The following is a 25,504-nucleotide window of genomic DNA, read 5'->3' on the forward strand; positions in this document are numbered from 1 at the left end:
TGTTTATGCTCTGAGATGTCGTAATGGAGTTGGGTCATAGCAATTTACACAATAGAGATACAAGAATTTTACAGTATTTTGATGATTCTCAATTAGTGTCCCTGAGATCGAACCAGCAGTGACGTTTACATTAGTTCTGCTCAGTTTCAGCGAGCACGTCTTAGTGGTTTTTCAAACAAATATCATCTGAATAATTTGTAGCACAGTCATCTGTGTTTCCAACTCGCTGATTCAAGGTTCTGCTGTTTTGTTTCCGACGATGTAATCTCATTCGCTGAGTCTATATATTTTATGTTAAGGGGGGGGGGATGAATAGCATTTTTCCTCCTTCTATGGATATGATGCTTTCCGTACAGCTTTGATATGCGACCATAGGGTACAATCAGTTGAGCTGCCAGTTCAACCGAATTAATTGTCTCGGACTTCCATTTTGTCATCTTGAAACTCGGTTTATTGGTATCATTGTTTTTGTAAGATTGAGTAGAAAATGAAAGGGAAGAATTTATGTAGTTCATTTTAAAGAAATGTTGCGTGAACTGTGATTTCTATTTTAAATTTTTTTCTTAGGACTTCCCTAAAATTTTTCACGACTGCAGAAAGGAGATCGTACTCTTTTAGAGAGGCAATCTTTTTATTATTTTTACCAGACTGTTTACGTATTTTATTAAAAAAGGAAATCATTCTTGCAGTTAATCTAATATTTTGCATAATACTATACTCCAAGAAAGGTGTATAATACTATTCCATGTATTTAACTATATAATATTGGTGTGAATATACCATAGTTAACCCATAAATTTGAACTACATAAGTAGTATAGAAGGCATCGTTTTAATTATGGTGTATTCACACCAATATTATATAGTTAAATACCAAAAACCCATAAGAATTATGCCTTGTGCATTTCATTTTCAAATTACATTTTTACCAACACCCTTTGGCATCTCTCATATTATCTTTGGGACTTGAAACAAACAATGTCTGCTTCCTTCCATGCAAAGGTTTTTACAGTTGAAAAAATGGCGTTTAGGGTCTGATAAGTTTCTGAAAATGTGGGGAGAGCCACCTCTTCTGTGCAGTTTGGTTGGAGATGAGGTTCATCTTAAGTACTGGTTTTAGTTATTTGGAGGGGAAAAAAAAAAGCACCTGGGTTTTTTTTCGTTTATTACAAAATTCAGTTTCCTTGATAAAAATCTAGATCTCTTAGGCTCTCATCAAAACAGTTCCATGATATAGGTTTAAATTTTATAACTCATTTGTTTGGTTTAATAGATCTGGTCCAATGGGTTATTTTTCACATTAAATTCACAAATAGCTTTGAAACGATCGTCTGAATCAAGATTTTTCATGATTTAGGTTTGGATTCTATAATTCATTTGTTTGGTTTAATAGATCTGGTCCAATGGTTTTTTTTTTCACATTAAATTCACAATAGCTTCGAAATGATCGTCTGGGTGGTAGTATCCTCTGAAAATAAATAGCAGTAGTCTTCTCTACTAGAGAAGCGTTATTTATTTGAAGTAGTGCAATTAAGGTTGTGAAGGCAACCACAATATGAGATACAATTAAAACGATGTTTTCTATACTACTTATGTAGTTCAAATTTATGGGTTAACTATGGTATATTTACACCAATATTATATAGTTAAATACCAAAACCCATAAGAATTATACCATAATACTATACACCATCTATTTTACTTCCTTGATAAACAAAAATTAGATAAAATTTGAAAAAAAAAAACACGCTAATTTTAATAACAGCACACTTTTTGCCATCAGTAAGTGATTTAAGTCTCTCTCTCTCTCTTTCCCCATCCTCTTCGTCTTGTTTTTTTTTTTTTTTTTTTTTCGACGTCAGTGATGTTCGAAAACCGCTTCCTGTATTCCCACTTACAACAGCATTCGGGACAGTGCTGGCCCCTGACGGTGGTTATGGACCTTGATCGAGAGTGCAGGTTATCAAGTTGGGGGCGAAGGGCAGGTGGGTCCGGGTAAAAGTAGACAAATGAGTGAGAGAAATTTTGACCATAGGAATAGGAAGTAGAACCTCGAATTCTGGAACATTCAAAAGTAAACAATGAAATAATGACGACTGCGGTAAGTTACAGTGATTAAGCACATTTCATTTAACTTTATCAATTAAAATCAAATGAAGTGCTTCTTTCGTATCCAATGGTATGCAGCAGAAGAGAGTTGGGAATCAAAATATTGAATAATCCACAAAAATGATCTACATAAGTATACCGAGACTTGATATTATTGCAGGAAATAATGTCTCTCACGATGGCTTGAACTATACGAACCATGCTTATCTATCTCTCTCTCTGATGAGTAGTATACTATACCGTAACGAAATATGGCTGTTGTTTTTTTACTATCTTACGCTTAAAGTATAGAATTTGACTAAATTCATGATTATCGCTATTAAAACCATATCCCTATTTTATTATTCTAGACATTTGTTGTTTTCTAAATAACTTTTTGTAAATTATTGGTACTCTACAGGTAGAAATTGATAGTAAACTAATGGTTTCGGTGTACTGTATAAGGTAGCTGTAGGATTACAAGTGAATATTTTTTGGTAAGCGGAAAAAAAATATAAATGTGAATTATTTGATAAAGGGATTGAGAGATTTATTATGAAAAGATTAAGATGATCACTGGAGAAAACCTGTGTCGTTATATGAGCAATTTTCTTACCGATTTCCAAAATATGCTCTCGTTCTTCCTTTTTCATGAACTTTTAAATATATTTTATCATAGCTTTCTCGTCTTAAATATGTAGTAAATATCGCCAAAAATAAAATGATATAAAATAAATAATAGAATATGTAAGTAGACAGAATTCTGAAAATAACCAGTGATTATTATTTATCTAATGTTCCAAAACACCACCAACCAATTTCAATTAGTGACCTCACGGAAAAAATAAATATATATCTATCTATATAGAAGTAGTTTAGCTGAATTAGTATAATCAATTTTCTTCTAAAATGTAGGAGAGTGCTAGATGTGTAACCCCCTCTTCAAATTACAAAAACAAAACAGAGGTAATTTTCATATGGATATAATTTTTTTTTTTTTTTTTTAACCACAGTGAAAGTATAAAGACTTTTGTACTAGTGTTACTCTTTAAATTTTATTCAACTTCCTGAATTGCAGTGAAAAAAAAAAAAACCATAATTTCTTCAGCACAATGAACTTTCATCATCCCTTAATGTTTTGATTTTCTTGAAGTTGCTATTTTTATATGTGGGATTCATAAAAATAATTTATGCTTTAACTAAAGCACTCAAATTTGTTTTTAGAGAGTATAATTCCTCCTCTTTCTCTTTATTTATTTGCATCCATTTTTTTACACTTTAAATTGCTTTATATGACTATAAGACATCTGTAAAATTTTGATAATTCCCTCTTAGAAGATGTATCCTTGTATTAATATCCTTCAAGTAATATCCTTAAATGATGTGTATATTATGGAGAACTGAGAATAGACTATTGATCATGCTAAAATAATATGCTTAAATTTTTTATTTAAAGGAAGTGAATGTATTAGAGTTATAGGGATAATATCTCTACAGATGATCATCAATAAGAAATTTAGTAACCAATTTAACCTGTAGTGTGCAAGTAACTTCCAAGTTCATTGTAAGTTGTACATATAGAATTAATTTTCGATTTTGTTTAATTTTGTTTTTTTTACTGCTATGGCTGATGTGAATCCACAGTGTTAACATTAGTGATATTTTAAAATTGGGAATTGGAAAAAAATCACCGTATAATTCTGGTTTTTAGAAATGGGTGACTTTTGCTGCCATTTTGAATGAAGAAGAATCAGGGACTTTGAAGATGGGAATTTTTTTTATTTTATTATTTCATCCCTCTCACATGACAGAATTAGAAGAATGGGATTATTGTAAATTTATGGCAAGAAATGTAGTGAGAAAAAATAAATTAAGAAAGAGTTGTATTCACATGGTAAAAAAAAGAGTTTTAGCATTAGTAAAGGCACATGATGCAAGAAAGCAAGCTTATATAGCATCAGCCAAAAAAAAAAAAAAAAATGAACCCTTCTCATTTCATCCATCTGCTCGCTCCAAATGTTTGTCTAGTTCTGCCATGAATCTACTTAAGCTATCAACTTCTACATCAGATGGAAGTTTGTTCCAACAATCAGCCACCTGCTGGCTAAAGGCAAGCTTCCACACATCTATCCTACAACTATCTTTCCTCAATTTGAATTTATGTCCTCTCAGGCGATTATTCTTAGCAAGAGGAAGAATCCCATCAGCATTGAGCATGCTATAACCATTCAAGGCTTTATACACCTTAATCAGATCACCTCGCAAGTGTCTAGTCTCCAGACACTGTAATTTGCAAAACTTAAACGTTTCTTTATAAGAGCAACCCTTTGTCCCATTCACTAATCGTGTTGCCCTTCTCTGTACTCGTTCCAGCAGTTCTATACCCTTCTTATATTGAAGCTTCCAGACCTGTATACAATACTCAAGGTGTGGCCTGACCATTGCTTTATACAAGAGGATAATCACCTCCTTATCCCTGCTAGGAAAAATTCCTGTATATCATTGACAAGATACCGTGAGCTACTCTTGCAGACCATCTGCACTGCTCAGAAAATTTCATATCTGCCTGCACAATTATCCCCAGGTCCTTTTCATTCTCTACCACTGTCAGTTTAGTCCCTCACAGTTGATATGTTACACTTGGGTTACTGCTTCCCGCATGCAGTACTGCATACTTTACATTTGTCAATGTTGAACTGCAGTTGACACTGCTCAGCCTATCTGCTCAACTTTTCTAGATCCTGTTGCAGCAGTGTCCTGTCATTAGTGTCATTAACAACCCTGCCAACCTTCGTATCGTCTGTAAACTTTGACATTAAGCCTGATATACCATCATCAATATCATTAATATATACAGAAAACAACAATGGACCCAACACTGAACCCTGGGGGACTCCACTAATAACATTAGTCCACGAAGAGCAGTGTCCATTGATTACAATTCTGCCTTCTCCTACTCAACCATCCCTTTATCCATAGCAGCAATTTTCCTCCAATGCCACACTGCTCCAATTTGTGCAGCAGTCTTCCATGTTCAACAGTATCAAACGCCTTTCTAAGATTTAAATATGTGATATCAAAATTATTCTTTGCATCCAGTTCCTTTGTGACGACATCATAGTATCCAATCAAATTGCTCCGACAAGACTTCCCCTTAAAAAACCCATGCTGTGTTCGAACTATAGCCGAAGTCTTGTCTAGATGATCCTGCAGTGTTTCTTTAACCAGTGCTTGCATTAATTTCCCTGGAACAGAAGTTAAACTAACAGTTCTGTAATTACTGATGTTTCCCTTTCATTCTCCTTTGTGAATTGGGGTCACATTTGCACATCTCCAGTCCATGGGAACCTCCCCTGAGTCCAAGGAAGCTCTCATAATTATGGCTAAGGGTTTGCTTACTTCCTTTGCTGCCTTCTTTAATATAACTGGATAGATCCCATCCACCCCAGGATGTTTATGTTTTTATGTCTTTCTTATGTTTATCTTCAACAATTTCTCCTCCAATTTGCTCTCAGTTATTACAAAATCATCTATCTCACCACCAGAGTTTAATTCACCTGTGTCATTCCCTTCCCTGAATAACTTCTCATTTGTGAATGGAGATGCAAAATACTTAGTTAGTTAGATAGGACACTTCTGCTCATTTACCTGAGCAGGATCATCAACAGTTGAACCATCGATATCAAGTGGACCAATCAGATTCATTCCCTTCCTTCTAGAGTTTACATAAGTAAAGAACTCTTTGCTGTTTTTCTTTGCATCATTCACCAATGATTTCTCGTAATCTGCTTCACCTCTCTAATCTCCTTTGTGACTCGATTACAGACCAGCTGATATCTATCATAGGCTTCCGTGTCACCTGTTAATTTATGTGTATCCCTTTCATTTTTCTTCTCTGCCACATGTCTCATTAGTTCATCTGACATCCATTTAGGCCTAATCCTTGAACAATATTTCTTAGTTGGTATGAAAAGCCAAGTAGCTTCCAAGATTAATTCTTTGAATGCTTCTCATTTTGAATTTGCTGTTGGTAACATCATTAGTTGGTCCCACGGTATAGAATTGAAATAATGTCTCAGACCTCCGTAGTCGCCTTTACGAAAGCAAAAACCCTTCCCTTTACCCCTGATGGTAGTTACCCCTTTGAGTAAATCCCACTTCAGCACACTGTTATCACTGCCACCTAGTGGTTCCTTTATCTGCAGATTCTTAATGCATGAAGAATCACTGCTGATAATCAGATCAAGAGTATTACTCCCTCTAGTTATCCCTCTTACATGACAGAATCAGAAGAATGTGATTATTGTAAATTTATGGCAAGAAATGTAGTGAGGAAAAAAAATTAAGAAAGAATTGTATTCACACGGTAAAAAAGAATTTTAGCATTAGTAAAGGCACATGATGCAAGAAAGCAAGCTTATATAGCAAAAAAAAAAAAAAAAAACCCCTTCTCATTTCACCCATTTACTTGCTCCAAATGTTTATCTAGTGAGGAAAAAAAATTAAGAAAGAGTTGTATTCACATGGTAAAAAAGAATTATAATTTGTGGAATCGTGTGATCAGGATAAATTTTAGGTATGTATTTGTCCCCCCACACACCTAAGAGACCATGCAAGATGAGTTTTAGAAAACTGATTTTTATACTTTATAAATGCTGATAATTCCTGATTATATTAATGACAGATTGATTAATACCACTATATGTGGAAATTAGAGGGGAACAGGTATCCTGTGTGTTATCAGACACTCAGCCTAAAACACTGATGGATCCAATATCTCTCTATTACAGAAGATTTAGGAGAAGTCCGGTTGGCCTGCCTCCCTAAAATCCACTCATGCACACCTTCTCGATGGTAAGCCCTGTTACGTCACTTAGGTGGCAACGAACGTGTAGAGTGGTTCTCTTCAAGACGCCTGGTCAGCGTGAAGAGGAAAAGACCAAACCCTCCAGCAATGAGAGCACAACAATACAAATGGCCCTCAGTCCCCAGCAGCTTTCACTCTCCCTCTTACGGCAGCGAGAGGATCAGAGTGGAAGCAGAGAGTGCTAAGAATCTCTGGGTACGACCAGGCTGCCATGCACGGAAATTGAACTTGGCCTGTTATAACGTACGATCACTCATCGGTGAAGACAGGATATTAGAGCTGGAAAAGGAATTAGAAAATGTGAATTGGAATATCATCGGTTTGGCTGAAACAAGAAGAAGAAATGAATCACTTATAAGTTTATCAAGTGGAAATCTGCTGTACACTAATGGAAACAGTGAAAGGAGTGAAGGTGGAGTTGGGTTTCTGGTCCATAAAGATTTTAAAAACAACATTTTGGAATTCAAAAGTACATCACCAAGGGTGTCAAGACTAATACTCAAGATTTCTAAGAGGTACAAGCTAAAGATTATAATGATTTATGCACCAACATCGAGCCATGATGATGAAGAGGTTGAAGAAATGTACACTGAAATTGAGAGTCTTCTAGATGAGCAGAAAACCCACTACACTATTATTATGGGGGACTTCAATGCTAAGGTTGGAAAAAGGCAAAACAGCGCAGAAAGAGGAACTATAGGAAATTTTGGAATTGGTGAAAGAAATAAAAGAGGTGAAAGACTTGTGGAATTTGCAGAATCTCAAGGAATGTCAGTAATGAACACTTTTTTCAAGAAAAGGGTGAACAGAAAGTGGACATGGAAGAGTCCAAATGGATTAACAACTAATGAAATCGACTTCATCCTCACTAACAGAAGATATATTGTGAATGATGTTACCGTCCTGAATAAGGTAAATGTTGGAAGTGATCACAGAATGGTAAGATGTACATTTGATATAGATGTTGGAAAGGAAAGGAAAAAAACTGACTCGAGTAAATAATACAAAGGTCTTTGAAATAACAGAGGAGGAGAAAAAGCAGTATGTACTAGAACTTAAGAACAAGTTTGAGCTTCTGCAGACTGCTCAGGACCAAGATATCGACGAGGAATATTACAACTTTCTGAAAGTGATAAAGCCCAAGAAACCTATAGGGAAACAGAAATCCAAAGAAGAAAAAATTAGTCAAGAAACACTTGTCATGATGAACCAAAGACGACAAATGAAGAGCAAGAAAAACACTGACAGGGAGAAAATTGAGTATACCGAGTTATGCAAAGCCATTAGAAAGAGACTCAGAGAGGACATAAGAAGATTTAACACAAGAAAAGTAGAACAAGCATTAAGGGAAAACAAAGGATTTAAATCAGCAGCCATGAGCAGTAATAGAGAAAGACAAATGATACTGAAACTCAAGAATAGCGATGGTGTAATTATAAACAGCAGAGAAGGCATAATTCAAATAGCAGAAGACTACTATAGGGAATTATACAAGCAGCGAGGGAATGATACCAGCAGTGGGGAAGATGGATTGCAAAGTAGCAACACATACGACATACCCGATATTCTTCCTGATGAGGTAGAACATGCATTGAAGAAAATGAAGAATCGGAAAGCCCCGGGGGAAGATGAAGTTACTGTAGAGTTGTTAAAATTGGGAGGAAGAGACATAACACAAAAACTGGCAAGGCTCTTCACAAAGTGCATTAGAAAAGGAGTGATGCCTAAGCATTGGAATAATGCAATCATAGTTTTGCTGCATAAGAAAGGAGATAAATCAGAAATTGGAAATTATAGACCAATTTGCTTGTTATCCCATATCTACAAGTTGTTCACAAGGGTCATTACTAACAAGGTGGTAGATGACTTTCATCAACCGGTGAAATACCACCACTTTGCTTATTGGAGGCTTGAAGTGGTGAAACCCATGTTTAGTCTCTAGAGCAAAGTTTCCGGCACCCCCTCCCCTATACTTCTCCTTCAACCCATGCACGGTACTAAGTACTATAGGTTTTGATACCTTTCGTGTTTGGGGTTTTCATAAAAAAAAAAAAAAAAAAGATTAGAAAGAATACTTGATGAGAATCAACCGAAAGAGCAAGCTGGCTTTAGGACAGGATTCTCAACTATGGATCACCTTCGCGTAATATCACAGCTAATGGAGAAAGCAAATGAATATAAAACACCATTATGCCTGGCATTTGTGGATTATGAAAAGGCATTTGACTCCGTACAGCATAAGGCAATGTTTCGGGCACTGGAAAGACAAGGCATAGATACTCCATGTATTATGATTTTGAAGAAAATATATGAGAGTGCTACATCCTTTATTAGACTAGACAAAGACAGTAGGAAATTTAAAATCGAGAAAGGAGTTCGACAAGGAGACACAATATCTCCGAAGCTGTTTACTGCTGCCCTTGAGGAAGCTTTCAGAAGATTAGACTGGTCGCAGAAAGGAGTCAATGTGAACGGAGAGTACCCAAACCATTTACGATTTGCAGATGACATTGTGGTCATAAGCCACGATCCTAAAGAATTAGAGGAAAATCTTAATCAGTTATGCACAGTTAGTAAGGATTTTGGACTAAAGATGAATATGGCTAAAACATATTCATCTTTAGTCCAAGTATGCCACGGAAAGGGAAATAATGATTGAAGGAGCAGTAATTGAAAAGGTGGAGTCATATACTTATCTGGGACAAGTTATTAGCTGTAATAATGATAAATGGCTGGAAGTCAAGAGAAGAATAAATTTTGGATGGATAGCATTCAGGAAATATAGTCACGTACTGAAGAGCAATATCCCAGTTTGTCTGAAACGTAAAATAATGAATCAATGTATACTCCCCACCATGACTTATGGAAGTGAAACTTGGGCACTCACCAAAAGAATGGAAGAGAAGCTAAGAACTACACAGCGAAGAATGGAACGAATTATATTGGGTGTCAGACTGTTAGATAAGAAGAGAAACACATGGATTAGGCAGCAAACTCAAGTAAAGTACATTCTTATCAAAACTAAAGAACTAAAATGGTCTTGGGCAGGACACATAGCTCGAAGACATGATGACAGATGGACTAAGAAAATAACAGAATGGTACCCAAGAGGAGCTAGAAGAAAACCTGGAAGACAAAGGTGGAGATGTATAGATGAAATTCATGAGTTTTTGAGTAGTAAATGGATGGCCAGTGCTCTAAACAGAAGGAACTGGAAAGTTGCTGGAGAGGCCTTCATCCTGCAGTGGATTGAAAATGGCTGATGATGATGATGATGTGGAAATTGTTGACGGGATCATTGAAGTACAGTGATATTGTTTAACTCTCCTAATGGGCACATCAAAAATTTTAGTTGAACAATTGAATTTTGTGCAATATTTAAATATATTTCAAATAAAAAATGTTTAGAATTGCATATTGTTATTCCGTTTTTTATTTACATTATAATAGATAAAAAACATAGATTTTTAATTTTTTTTTTAAAGTGTCTACTGCCACATTGTGAGCAGCATTTCCATACATAAGATTATTTTATGTTGAGTATTTTATGTTCAGTTAATGATTGGCATTGTTACATGAGGTATTACTTTAAATATATCATAATTAAATACTACATTTCTATGTGAAATGTAGTATTTAATTATGATATATTTAAAGAAAAATTGTAGCTAGTTGAAACGGTCAAGTTGAAATTTTTTTTTTACAGACTTCCTAATTCTGCACAGTACAAATAAACTATGGGGGTTTCTGAATTCATTTATGGGGGGAATGGGGGGTCTTTATTAATTACATAATATAATTAAATAATTAAACAGGTCACATGGAAAAATTATATTATTATTTAATTGTTTATACAATAATTAATTACTTTTATTAATTTTAATTACTTTTATTGTAGATTGATAATATAATGTAGATTTTTTTTTTTTAAATGGTGACCATAAAGGTGAAAGGTATTAGAATCTATAAGATTTTAGTAATTCTGTCTTTTTAGTAAATGAAGGTTGGGAAGATGCTCATTGATGTTGGACTTGAATTTGTGTAGATCACAATTTTCAGAAAGTGCACAACAATGAAGGCTGTTCAAAGAATAGAAACAGATAGAATAAATGAGGAAGAGGAAAAGTTAGTTTAATAAGTTTGAACTGTGAATGGATGGATGTTGACTAGTTAAGGGACATGTTTAGACTAGTTTGTATGACAGAGTCCAATTATAGATGCTAATCCAGAACAGTGCTTGTTGAAATAGCTGCAGAAAAGGCATTGGACAAAAAACACTGAATATCTGTGTGATAGGGAGTGAGTTTGTAAATTATCATTAATTAAAGTTAAAAAATTAAAATATCATTAATAAATAAAATAAATAAATTAATTAATTAAAGTAGGGGATTAAGTGAGGTTTAGAGGACATCTCAGATGTGGAACATTATTCCATGGTAGGGCAAGTTTGTGATTTGTACAGAGTCAAGAACTGTTTTGAAATGAAGTAATGCAGAGAGAAAAACTAGAAATCTGTTTATTTATTTATTTTTTTCTATAAATAAAAAGCAATATTTGTTATATGCTTATGCCAAATAAAGCTGGAAGTCTGGGTATAACCCAAACTAAGGCAGTGCATCCAGTTGACGGGTGACGAGTGCAACTTTGAGTCAGTTTGGTGTGATATAAGCACTGGGAAAACAAAATTGAGAGTAGCAAGTGTGTTATAGGTCTAATGACTGTGGTGAGTATACCAAACAGCTATTCGGGGAAATAGAGTGAGCTAGCAAATCAGAATGTCTCACAATGGAGGATTTTAACTTTCCAGATGTTGACAAGAATTTGTGGGTTGGTCACTCACAAACTAGCAAGACTTTTACGTATATCTTGGATGACTGTTTTCTATAGCAGTATGTTAGAGAGGCAACAAGAGGAAGCAATACTCTTGATATGGTAATTAGCAGTGATTCTTCATGCATTCAGAATCTGCAGATAAAAACCCCACTGGGTGACAGTGATCACAGTGTACTAATGTGGAATTTAATTAAAGACATAACTCCTGTCAAGGGTAAAGGGCCTTTGCTTTCATATGGGTGACTACAGTGGTCTCAGACTGTTTTTAAATTCTGTGCAGTTGAACCAACTAATGATGTTACCAACAGGAAATTCTAAATGGAAAGTATTCAGGGAAGTAGTCAAAGAAGCTGCTAGGCTTTTCATACCAACAAAGAAATACTATTCAAGGCTTAGACCTAAATGGATGTCAGATGAAATACTGAGACATGTGGCAGAGAAGAAAAGTACATGGATGCATATAAATTATTAGGTGATACAGAAGCCTGTGGTAGATATGTTAGTTTAATCAAGTCACAAAGGAGGTTGGGCAAGCTAAGGCAGATTATGAGAAGTCTTTGGCAAAGAATGCAAAGAAAAACAACGAAGACTTCTGTGCTTACATTAACAGTAGAAGGAAGGGGTTGAATCAAATTAGGCCACTTGATGTCTTTGGGTTAACTTTTGATGACCCTGCTCAGATTGCAGACAAATTGAATAGTTATTTTGAATCTACATTAACACATGAGGAATTCTTTAGGGAAGGGGATGCCAGAAGTTTATCAAACTCTAATAAGCAGCTAAATGGCTTTGTGATAACTGAAAGTAAAGTGGAGGAGAAATTGTTGAGGATGGACATAAAAAACGCACCTGGGATGGATGAAATCTATCCAGTTATATTAAGGGAAGCAGCAAAGGAGGTAAGCAAACCACTTAGCCATAATTATTTCAGGGGAGGTCCCTATAGACTGGAGATATATGGTCTTCCCAATTCATCAAAAGGTGACATGAGTAATTACAGACCTGTTAGCTTAATGTCTCTTTCAGGGAAAATAACGGAATAACTGGTTAAAGAAGTAATGCAGGACCATTTGGACAGGCATGTAATTATACTGCAATCACAGCATGGATTTGTCAAGGACTGTCTTGTTTAACTGATCTGATAGATTACTATGATGCAGTGAATAAGGATCTGATCAAAAAAGATAAGTTTGACCTCACATACTTGGATTTCAGGAAGGCTTTTGATGAGCTGATATCATCATTCTTCTCTTTCTTGGTGATTCCTTTCTACTTCTCTCTCTCTCTCTCTCTCTCTCTCTCTCTCTCTCTCTCTCTCTCTCTCTCTCTCTCTCTCTCTCTCTCTCTCTCTCTCTCAAGCTCTCTCAAGGTAACTTGGGAATGTTTTTTGGCTGGTGCAGCATAAGCCTCAGGCTTCCTTGCATCATATGGCTAATAATAATAATCCACAACTACTGGTACAAGAAGCTCACTTGCACACACAAGCACCTAGCAGAGCAGTTCACTCGAATGATTAGGCACCCGGAGACAATCCCGAAGTTTCTCATTGATGGCGTCACATATCTGAAGCCTAAAGATAAAGATACAAGAAACTGGCAAAATACAGGCAAATCACCTGCCCCCCCCCCCCCCAGTGATGTACAAGATCCTGACCAGCTTCATAACCAAGAATATATAAGACCACTTAGAGAGTCAGAACATAATGGCCGAACAGCAGAAAAGATGCAAGTGGAGGAGCAAAGGATGCAAGGAGAAATTAACCATAGATGCCGCAGTTATGGAGCAAGCCTCCAAGAAGCACCGCACCCTATACACGGCCTACATCGATTACCGCAAAGCCTTCAACTCTGTACCTCATAGCTGGCTAATAGAGACCCTGAAGATCTACAAGGTCAATCCAATAGTGACACTTCCTAGGAGCAACAATGGCAAAATGGAGTACCACCATTAAGGTCGAGAACATTACAACCAGACCAATCCCCATCAGAAGAGGAATCTTTCAGGGAGATGCTCTGAGCCCACTGTGGTTCTGTCTAGCACTCAACTCGCTATCCCATGCTTAACAGCAGCAAGTATGGATATTACAGAGTCTGGAGACTAGGCATCGGCGAGGTGATCTGATAGAGGTGTATAAGGCTTTGAATGGCTTGAGCATGCTCAATGCCGATGGGATTCTTCCTCTTGCTCAGAATAATCACCTGAGAGGACATAAATTCAAATTGAGGAAGGACGGATGTCGGATAGATGTGCGGAAATTTGCCTTTAGCCAGCGGACAGTTGGTTTGTGGAATAGACTTCCATCACTTGTTTTTGAAGTTGATAGCCTAAACAAATTTAAGGCTCAGCTGGACAGGTATTTCGAACGAACGGAGGGGTGAAATGGGAGTAGTGGTTGTGTTTTTTTTTTTTTTTTTTGGCTGATGCTGAATAAGCTTGCTTTCTTGCATCATATGCCTCTACTAATGCTAATGCTAATAACCTCAAAGAAGGAAGAAAGAACCTGATGTACAGGGATGACATCAAGCTCTACGCAGCAACTGAGAAGCAACTCCAGAAACTACTGCGGATCACCGACGAATTCAATTCATCAAGGACATCAGGATGGAATTTGGTCTAAACAAATGCAAGACCCACAGACTGCACTAGGAAAAAAATTAGTCAGCCGAAACTACCAGCTGCTGACTGGTAAAGAGATCGAAGCTATGACAGAAGGAGTGATCTACGAAAACCTAGGGATGATGCAGGCTCAGCAGTTAGAGCATGAGGAAATCAAGAAGTGCCTGACCGAAAAGTATAATCAGAGACTCAGAAGCCTGCTGAAAGCAAAATTGAATGGATGGGATACAGTTAAAACCATAAAAACACCTATACAGCCCATACTAACATACTCCTTTGGGGTCATAGATTGGACTAACACCGAGCTAGAGGATATCATGCAAAAGACAAGGACAATGATGACCAAGAGCTGCCAACACCATCAGAAGTGCAGAGACTAATAATAGCTCAGAAAGAAGGAGGAATGGGCCTGATAGAGCAACAGAAAACAGCGATAGTTAACCTGAAAGATTATTTTGAGAACAACACAGCACCAGGCCATAAGGAAGATAGATAAGTAGTATACCCCACTCAACCTAAGCAGGAGCCCCTCCAGTCCAGACGGCACAAGAAACGAAGCTAGAAAGATGGACAAAGAAGACACTCCATGGCAGACACTACAATGACCTCCATCAAGATCACATGGATAACATTGCTTCCAATGCATGACTTACAAGCGGGACACTCTTTCCCGAGACTGAAGGATTCATGCTGGCCATCCAAGACCAGATAATCAACACGAGAAACTATAGAAAATACATCGCAAAGCAAATACATCACATGTCGACAATGCCACCTGGCCTCAGAAACAATCCAACACATCACTGCGGGGTGCAAGGTGATCACCCAGACTGAGTACACTCGTAGACACGGCCAGGTGGCCAGGATAATACATCAGAAGCTAGCGAAGAAATACCAGTTGACCAAAGAAAGTGTACCATACTACAAGTACGAACCCCAGGCAGTACTGGAGACCCCCCAACCCACAAGCTGTACTGGGACCGCGCCATAATAACGGATAAGACCATCCCACACAACAGACCGGACATAACCCTTTTGGACAAGATGGAAAAGGCTACCTACCTGATTGACATAGCAGTGCACAACACTAGCAATGTCCAAAAAACCCATGAGAAAAAAATTAGGAAGTACACGAACCTGAGACATGAAGTCAAGGAGATGTGGCATATGCAAGAAGTAACGACCATCTCAATCATCGTGTTGACCACCGGTATGGTGCGAAAGACTCTACATAGCAGCCTAGCAGAGGTATGCCAGAGAACACCTCCAAGGAACTCCAGAAAGTCTCAGTCCTGACCACCTGTAGGATAGTTAGAGAGTTCCTCGACTAACAGTAACACAACACATTACAACCACCCTGTGTACTTGGTAGCAGTACCTGTCACGGAGTGGAATCCCCAAATCAGGGAGAAATAATATAAGAACAACAATAATAATAATAAAAGACTGCTGTGCAAACTGGAGCAATGTGCCATTTAGGGCAAGTTACTGCTACGGATGAAGGAATGGTTGTAGTAGAAGACAGAGAGTGGTTATCAGTGGGGATTTATATTTGTGGAATAATGTTATTAGTGGAGTTCTCCAGGGTTCAGTGCTGGGTCCATTGTTGTTTTCAATATTTATCAATGATATTGATGAAGTTATATCAATAGGTGCCTCCTTAGCCAGGTGGGCAGGAGCAGTAGTGCATAGCACACGCTTCTTGATTAGACTGGTGTTCGAGCCTGTACCCACCAAATACGGAGGATGCAGTAGGTCAGGGAATGACCACCGCATATTCCCAGCCTGGATAAAGGGTGAGAGTTTGCGTCAGGAAGGGCATCTGGCCATAAAAATTGCATGCCAAAACAATAAAAACGCTGACCCCATATAATAATGGGAAAAGGCGAGGGCAAAAAAAAAAAAAAAAAGAAGTTATATCAGGCTTAACGTCTAAGTTTGCAGATGATATAAAGATTGGCAGGGTGGTTAATGACAGTCATCAGGGTGAGCTACTGCAACAAGATCTTGGAAAATTGGGTTGATGGGCCATGAAATGGCAGTTGAAGTTTAACATTGACAAATGCAAGGTACTGCACATGGGTAGCATTAACCCCAGAGAAACTTATCAACTGTGTGGTATTACACTGAGGGTAGTGGAGAATGAAAAAAAAACTGGGGGGGTAATTGTTCAGTTAGACATGAAATTCTCTGAAAGTACAGACATGCTGCCTGGACAGCTCATGGGGGTTTTGTTAATGATATACAGAAACTTTGTTAGCATGTATAAGTCCATGGTCAGACCATATCTTGAGTACTGTGGCGCACATAATCAAAATATTGGATAACATTTTCAGCCAATGAAAGAAGGTCGTTAATATACAGAAAAGAATAGGTGAAGGAACAGAACTTTCAGACTGTACATTAGTAGAGAGGTTAGAAGAGAGCCATCTACTATCATGCCCAGCAATCAGTCTGATGGGGAAACTGGTAGCCCAGTTGCAAATATGGTAGGTAGACCATAATATGAATGCTTGCTTAGAAGAGCTTATGCCAAATACTGTCAAAATCTTTAGAAATGTTAAGAGCAGTGAATTGCATTTCTCTCAACTTTTCCCTAGAATTTGTCCAGAGATGAATAGGGCATCAGCAATGTATTCATACTGAAGGAATCCATATTGCTGATTGTTAATTAGATGGAAGATTTCATTGATATTTGATGGATTTCCCTCCATTGTCTTTGGAAAGAGTAGACGTTAGAGCAATAGGATAATAACTGTAAAGAAGAGATTTTCATACTTCAGAGAAAAAGGCTGGATATGAGTCAATTTCCATGCCAAAGGAAAAAATACCAGTGGAATAAGAGAGTATGAAAAGGTAATGCATAATAGAAGTTAACTAGGGAGCATGGATTTTAAGGAGAGAGCCTTAAGGAACTCTATCATTAGTAATTGTTTTAGTTCAATAAACATAATTGTGATTATGTTTATTGAACCCTAAGGTGGAAATAAATTACATCTAGGGCCTTAAATTAAATCAGTTGAACCTGAATACAAATAGTGGATATTTCAGAACCACTTTAGATACCATTTTCAAGAAAACTGTAATAATGAGACATAGATAAAGGGGAGGTTATAAAAAAAAAAAAGTATTCACCCAGAAGTAGTTGTGATAGAAGGTTCAAGCAAACACCATGTATTTCACTTTTTCAACGTCGTCACCAGACAAAATGACAGGCCAGTTTTGGAGAAGTCCTCTAACTGTCCTTCAAACTATGATTTAGCAGCAGGAATAATCTCATCATCAAGAGCAAAGTGTTTTCCACAAAGAAAGGACTTCAAGGCAGAAAAGAAGAAGAAATCCAAGTGTGCAAGGTCGGGGAAATAAGCAGGATGTGGCAATATTTCAAACCCACATTTGTGGGTTTGAAATATTGCCACATCCTGCAGTATGCGAGGAACATGCAGGGACATTATTGTGGAGCGGGTGTACACTTTTTAAGTCTTCCCTGCATTTTTATTTTCTTTAACACCAGCGCAAAACCCCAGGGTCACACATCTGGTGAGTATGGGTTTGGCACACCCAAGGTCCAGAGCTGGATGTCATCATTCTTCTCTTTCTTGGTGATTCCCTTCTACTACTGACTCTTGTTCTTTCTCTCTCTCAGGGTAACTCAGAAATTTTTTTTGGCTGGTGCAGCATAAGCCTTAGGCTTCCTTGCGCCTGAGCTAATAATAATAATGACCAAGAGAGGTCATTATTATGACCAACACCACCTGAAGTCAGCAGTGGAGAGACTAACAGTAGCTCGGAAAGAGGGAGGAAGGGGCCTGATAGAGCAACCGAAAAGAGCTATAGTTAACCTGAAGGATTACTTCGAGAACAACACAGCACCATTCCACCAGGCCATAAGGAAGATAGATAAGTGGTATACCCCACTCAACCTAAGTGAGGAGCACCCTCCAACCCAGACAGCACAAGAAACGAAGCTAGAAAAATGGGCAAAGAAGACACTTCATGACAGACACTACAATGATCTCCGTCAAGATCATATCGATAACATTAGTAGTAATAGTGTCATGTGATGCAAGAAAGCAAGCGTATGAGCTTATGCAGCATCAGCCAAAGGGGAAAAAAAAAAAATTTTTTTTACACAACCATTCCCTCTAAATGTTTGTTCAGTTCCTCCTTAAATTTATTTAACCTATCAACTTCCACAATGACAGATGGAAGTTTGTTCCAGCAATTAACCACCCGCTGGCTAAAGGCAAATTTCCGCACATCTATTCTACATCTGTCTTTCCTCAATTTGAATTTATGCCCCCATAGGTTCGTAATCAGAACAAGTGGAAGAATCCCAACAGAATTCAGCATGCTCAAACCCATTCAAGGCCTTATACACCTCAATCAGATCACCTCGCAGGTGCCTAGTCTCCAACCGCTGCAATTTGCAGAACTTAAGCCTCTCTTGGTAAGAGGACCCTTCATTCCACTCACCAATGTTGTTGCTCTTCTCTGTACACACTGGCGCCTCCGTAGCCAGGTGGGAAGGAGCAGCAGTGCTTAGCACATGCTTCTTGATTAGAACGGGGTTCGAGCCCATCACCATCAAATACGGAGGATGCGGAAAGGTCAGGGAATGACCACCGCATATTCCCAGAGCAATATGGCCTTAGTTGCTAATGCTCCTAAAAACCAAAAATAACAAAATAACTGTACACGCTCAAGCAAATCTACATCCTTCCTAAAATGAGGCCTCCAGACTTGTACGCAGTACTCAAAGCGTGGCCTGACCATTACCTTATACAGAGGGACAATCACCTTCTTTTCCCTGCTAGCAAAATTCCTGAATATTATTGACAAAATTCCATGACCTGCCCTGGCAGCCTGTTTGCATTGCTCAGAAAACTTCATATCTGACTGCACAATTACTCCCAGGTGTTTTCATTTTCCACTACCTTAAGTGTAGTACTACACAGTTGGTACATTCCTCTGGGGTTACTTCTACCCATATACAGTGCTTTACATTTGTCAATGTTAAACTTCAGTTGCCACTTCTCAGCCCATCTTCCCAAATTTTCTAGATCCTCTTGCAGTAGCACACTGCCATTACTGTCATTAACAACCCTGCCAACCTTTGTATCATCCGCAAAATTCAACACTAACCCTGATATACCTACATCAATATCATTGATAAATATACAAAACAACAGTGGACTCAACACTTAACTCTGTGGGACTCCACTAATAACATTAGTCCATGAAGAGTAGCGCCCATTGATTACCACCCTCTGTCTTCTCCCACTTAACCATCCTTTTATCCATTGTAGCAACTTACCCTTAATACCATTCTGCTCCAATTTGTACAGTAGTTTTCCATGCGCAACAGTGTCAAAAGCTTTCCTGAAATCCAAGTATATGATATCAAAATTATTTTTTTCATCCAGTTCCTTTCTAACCACATCATATTATCCAATCAATTTTGTCAGACTAGACTTTCCCTTAACAAAGCCATGCTGTGTCTGAATTATTGCTTCAGTCTTGTCTAGATGATCCTGCAATGCATCTTTAACGAGTGACTCCATTATTTTACCCGGAACAGAAGTTAAATTACTTGTGTCACCCTTCGATCCTACATTTGCACATCTCCAGTCCATGGGGACCTCCCCTGAGTCCAAGGATGTTCTCATAATTATGGCTAAGGGTTTGCTTAGTTGCTTTGCCGCCTCCTTTAATATAACTGGATAGATCTCATCCACCCCAGGTGCCTTTCTTATTTGCCTTCCTTACATTGCTTCCAATGCATGGCTCACAAGCGGGACACTATTCCCAGAGACTGAAGGATTCATTGTGGTCATCCAAGACCAGTTAATCAACACCAGAAACTATAGAAAATACATTGCAAAGGAGCCCGGAATGTCAGATGACACATGTCGACGATGCCATCTGGCCTCAGAAATGATCCAATACATCACAGTGGGGTGCAAGGTGATCACCCAGACTGAGTACACTCGTAGACAAGGCCAGGTAGCTAGGATAATACATCAGAAGCTAGCGAAGAAATACCAGTTGACCAAAGAAAGTGTACCATACTACAAGTACGAACCCCAGGCTGTACTAGAGACCCCCAACCCACAAGCTGTACTGGGACCATGCCATAATAATGGATATGACCATTCCGCACAACAGACTGGACATAACCCTTGTGGACAAATGGAAAAGGCTACCTACCTGATTGACATAGCAGTGCCCAACATTTGCAATGTCCAGAAAACCCATGAGGAAAAAAAATAAGTACATGAACCTGAGACATGAGGTCAAGGAGATGTGGCATATGCAAGAAGTAACGCCCATCCTGCTCATTGTGTCAACCACCGGTATGGTGCCAAAGACCCTACATAGCAGCCTAGCAGCAATAGGTTTTTCCAGAGAACACCTACAAGGAAATCCAGAAAGTTGCAATCCTGAACACCTGTAGGATAGTTAGAGAGTTCCCCAACTAACAGTAACACCAGACATTACAACCACCCTGTGTACTTGGTAGCAGTACCCATCATGGAGTGGAATCTACCATCAGGGAGAAATAATAAGAGCAACAATAATAATAATATCTTTATGAGGAGGTTGGAATAATACTTTGCCATCAAGTTCAGCCCTTTTGAAAGTAAGCTGTTAGTATTAACATTATGCTGATCCCAAAAAACTGACAACATCACTTTGGCAGCACTTGGTTGCACCTTTGCCTTTTTTTGGGGGTTGGGGGGGGGTTGATCTGCATGCTTCCATTATTTTTATATTTGTTTAGTTTCGGGATCATAGTGATGGATCCAAGTTTCATCCATATGATTAACTGTGAAAAAAAAACTCCTTAGGAAGGAGTTTTTTTTTTCATGCCAGAAAAAACTCCTTGTTTTTTCTGGCACATCGAAAATATGTCATGTGCATATTGTGCCCTTTCCTTTTTCTAGTAAGGAGTCAGAAGTCTTTGAACCCAACTAGCAGACATTTTACTCAAACACAACTGTTGATGGATGATGTTCTCCACAGACCCTACTAATTTGGAGCTCTGCAGCTACTTCTTTGACACAAATATGGCATTCTTTCAGGATTAATTTTTCAATTTTAGGAAAACTTTCTTATGAAGAAATTCCAGGATGCCCAGCAGTTTCTGAGATCTTGAGATTTCTTCTTCATTCATTGAGATTCTTCCACATTTGAATGTGTATACCAATATGCAACAACACGGTAACCTGGGCAGTCTTCTCCACAAACAGCGATCATTTCTTCATGGATTGTTTTGGGTGTTTTCACTTGCAGAAAGAGGAACCGATATTGATTTGTATTCCACTTTATCCGTTGTGACACTTCATTTCATTAAGTGCTGCAAAGAAAAAAAAATTAATTGTTAGATTGAAACTAAGATTTATGTGGTTGCTATAGAGATTTCAAGGTATCAAAAAAAAAAAACCAAAAAAAAAAAAAAAAAACCTTTTTATCACAACTACTGCTGGCTGAATACAAATCATTTTTTTCCATTCCCCCCCCCCCATAAGTTAATACGTTAATAGTTTGAAAAAACATGTGACATAAATTGAGAAAGCAAGGGTTTGAATATCACTTAAATATTCCAGTGAATTAAATAAAAAAATTGGTGCATGAAAAGCTTAATAAGTTTCAAAGCAAAGTAAATTACCTGACTTAAATTCTAGGGGCTCACATCTGGTGAGTATGGGCTTGGCACACCCAGGGTCCTGAGCTGGATATCATCATTCTTCTCTTTCTTGGTGATTCCTTTCTACTTTTCTCTCTCTCTCTCTCTCTCTCTCTCTCTCTCTCTCTCTCTCTCTCTCTCTCTCTCTCTCTCTCTCTCTCTCTCAGGGTAATAGGGAAATTTTTTTTTTTTTGCCTGGTGCAGCATAAGCCTCAGGCTTCCTTGCACCATATGGCTAATAATAATAATAAATAATAATAATAATTTTTAATATAAATTACTTGACATAAATTCTGCATTTTGAATATAAATTACTTGACATAAATTATATATCTTGAAAATTGAATTAAGGTAAAGAAAAGTTGAAAATAAATGTGAAACAGGTATTTACAGGAATCTGAAAACAGGTCTGAAAAGCTAATGCATACCGATAGCTAAAGGAAGATCAAACTCATATTTATACATTAGTCAAATATCTTAATAAATATGTCAACCTGATTGGTTGAAAATCAGGTTGAGATTATCCTCTGTGATATTTTAGAAAAATATTACAGATGTGATTCTAATAAACGATGAAAGTGTAGTATAGTACATTTTATTGATTTGAATCGGTTCTTTGAAATTTGATTCTCTGAAGCAGCTGGTTCTAATAACCAGTGATCACTATAACCGGTGCTTAATGTAATTATAAAAAAATTATTTAGCACTGGTGAATCAGGATATTTTTCCCAAAATTTGTCCTTGATATTTGTATAAGATTTTAAACAACATATTGTTTGACTATAAATACATGTTCAGACAGATAATGTGTCACAATGGCTTTGTTGCAAATGAACTGGTATGGATGAATTTGTATACCTGTAAATTGACAATCATGGTTCTGCATATAGGTATACATTGTTGCCATTGAATTGTGTATGGTTACCAAAATGAGAGAAATTAGCCCTTTCATGTTGTGTGAATTTTGAATCACCAGTATCATTAAGCATAATGACTAGGAGGTTCGTGATGTCAAAATTATTTTCACGTCATATACTTATGCATCCAGTTCCTTTGGTACTATGTCTTAGTACCCAGTTAGATTGATCAAACGAGATCTTTCCTTAATGAATATGTGTGATGATTACAGTATAACTGCATTCCTGTCAAAGTGATTCTGCATTTCTTCTCTGATCACTGACTCAATTATTTTAGCTGGAACAGAAGTCAAGCTTATGGTTTAATTACTTACTTCTTGTTTTGATAGACCTTTATGAATAGTGGTGAAAATTTTACATCATCGGTCCGTAAGTACCTCCTTTGAATCCCAGGATGTTCTCATGATTATAGCTTAAGGTTTGTATAACTGTTTTGCTGCTTATTTTAATATAATTGGATTCATTCCATCATCCCCAGGTGCCTTATTTACTTTTAATCTCAGAAATTTCTCTTCTACTTTGCTCTCAGTTTGTATTAGTATTTATTATTAGTATTATTAATAGTAGTAGTAGTAAATGATGCAAGTAAGCAAGCTTAAAACGTATCGGCCAAAAAAAAAAAAAAAAAAAATCCCACATCACCTCCATCCCCCACTGGCTGATGCAAACTTCAGCATATCTATCCTGCAACCATCTTTTCTCAGTTTGAATTTATGCCCTCATGTATGTAGTCTCAATAAGAGGAAGATTGCCATCGACATTGAGCTTGCTCAATCCATTCAAAGCCTTTAACACCTTAATCAAATCGCCTGAGAGGTGTGCCTAGTCTCCAGACCCTGCAATTTGCAGAACTGAAGCCTTTCTTGGTAAGAAGATCACCCTTTTTTTTCATTTCACCAATCTTGTTACTCTTCTCTACCCACACATTCCAACAGATTCACATCCTTCCTAAAATGAGGCTTCCAGACCTGTATGCAGTACTCAAGATGCAGCCTAACCATTGCCTTGTACAATGAGATAATCATCTCCTTAACCCTTCTAGCAAAATTCCCGTATATCATTGACAAAGCACCACGAGCTGTCGTGTTAGCCTGTCTGCACTGCTCAGGGAACTTCATATCTGAATGCACAGTTACCTCAGAGTCTTTTTTTATTTTCCACTACTCTGAGTGTATTACCATACAATTAATTTGGGATTATCATCCAATTGCACTTACTTCTACTCTTACTAAAGTAATGGAGCAATCCATCTGTGCTAAGGGTGTTCAAGATAAGAATGTTGCATATTTCATTTGGTTTGCATCCAAATCTCCAGGTTTATTTTCTGCCTACACCAAAGCTCACAACAATTTTAAAGCACTTATTAATCAGTTCAAAGTAGATGTTGAACAGCCTAAGAGTAGAAAAGTTGCTTCTTGTCCGAATAGAAGTCAAGAATTCTGGCCTTTTCCCGCAGCTATTGTCAGAAATCTTTTCTTATTTTCACTCCCACCTCTGTTAAAACTTGATAGTTCTATTGCCACCTCAGCTAAAGATAAAGCTGAACTGCTTGCATCCTACTTTTCTTCTAACTCGTGTATTGATGATCTTGGTAAGCCACCTCCTACCATTCCCAGTATACTCCATTCATTGTCTCCTGTTGTCTTCCATCAAAAAAAAGGATGTCAGAAGAATTTTGAACAGATTTGATGTTAAGAAAGTGTCAGGTCCTGATATTATTTCTCCTCTTGTTCTCAAAACCCATGCTCCTGTCACCTTTTTACACTTATTCCACTGATGTTTTCCTTTCTGCTTGAAAATTTGCTCATATTCAGTCAAAAGGAAAAATCTTCTGAAAAATCCCTCCCATTCAGTTATCATCCTACAGAACTTACTTTTACTTTTTCTAAAGTAATGGAGAAATCCATCTACCACCAACTCAAACTATCTAGAAACCTTCCATCTGATCAGTGATCGCAAGCATGAATTCTGTCAGTGTCAGTCCACTGGTGATATACTAGCTTATGTTACACATAAATAGACAAATTCAATGGAAAAGTTTGGTGAAACTCGAGCCGTTGCACTTAATATTTCAAAGGCATTGATTGTGTTTGCCGTAAAGGTCTTCTAAATAAGTTTCCATCTTTTGGTAATTGGGTATCCAGTTTTCTTTCTGACCATTCACTGCAGGTAGATGGCTCTGTCTTCTTAATTTTTAACTAATGCTGGTGTTCACCAAGTTTTAGTTCTTTCTCTCACTCTTTTCCTCCTGTATATTAATGATCCATTGATTGGAAATCCTCTCCATAGTTTTGCTGTTGATAGCACATTGCATTTCACCTTCTAGTTTGAGAAACCTTGCCATTCATAAACAGCTTCAACTTCTGAAATATCCACTACCAATTCCTTAAATGCTAATCTCCAGGTAATTCTCCTTTGAGACAAAAATATCTCAGTTGATTTCAATCCTTTTAAAACTCAGTCCTGTCTTATATCTCGCAAAAAGGATTCTTCT

The 25,504-nt window shown here is 37.5% G+C and overlaps 1 protein-coding gene across 1 annotated transcript in view; it reads left to right on the forward strand.

Annotated features, from left to right (window-relative positions):
- The first annotated feature begins 1,954 nt into the window (after positions 1-1,954).
- The window catches only part of Drep2 (DNA fragmentation factor-related protein 2), a 228,130-nt gene continuing 204,580 nt past the window's right edge, over positions 1,955-25,504 (forward strand). The window contains exon 1 of the mRNA XM_090373086.1: positions 1,955-2,100. Within this exon, the coding sequence (XP_090229212.1) occupies positions 2,089-2,100 (12 nt within the window). The 5' untranslated portion in view covers positions 1,955-2,088. The remainder of the gene's footprint in view (positions 2,101-25,504) is intronic.

The sequence above is a fragment of the Mastigoproctus giganteus genome, chromosome 5 (genome assembly GCF_048544385.1).
Source record: "Mastigoproctus giganteus isolate SK-2022 chromosome 5, ASM4854438v1, whole genome shotgun sequence".
In the NCBI taxonomy this organism is placed as follows: domain Eukaryota; kingdom Metazoa; phylum Arthropoda; class Arachnida; order Uropygi; family Thelyphonidae; genus Mastigoproctus; species Mastigoproctus giganteus.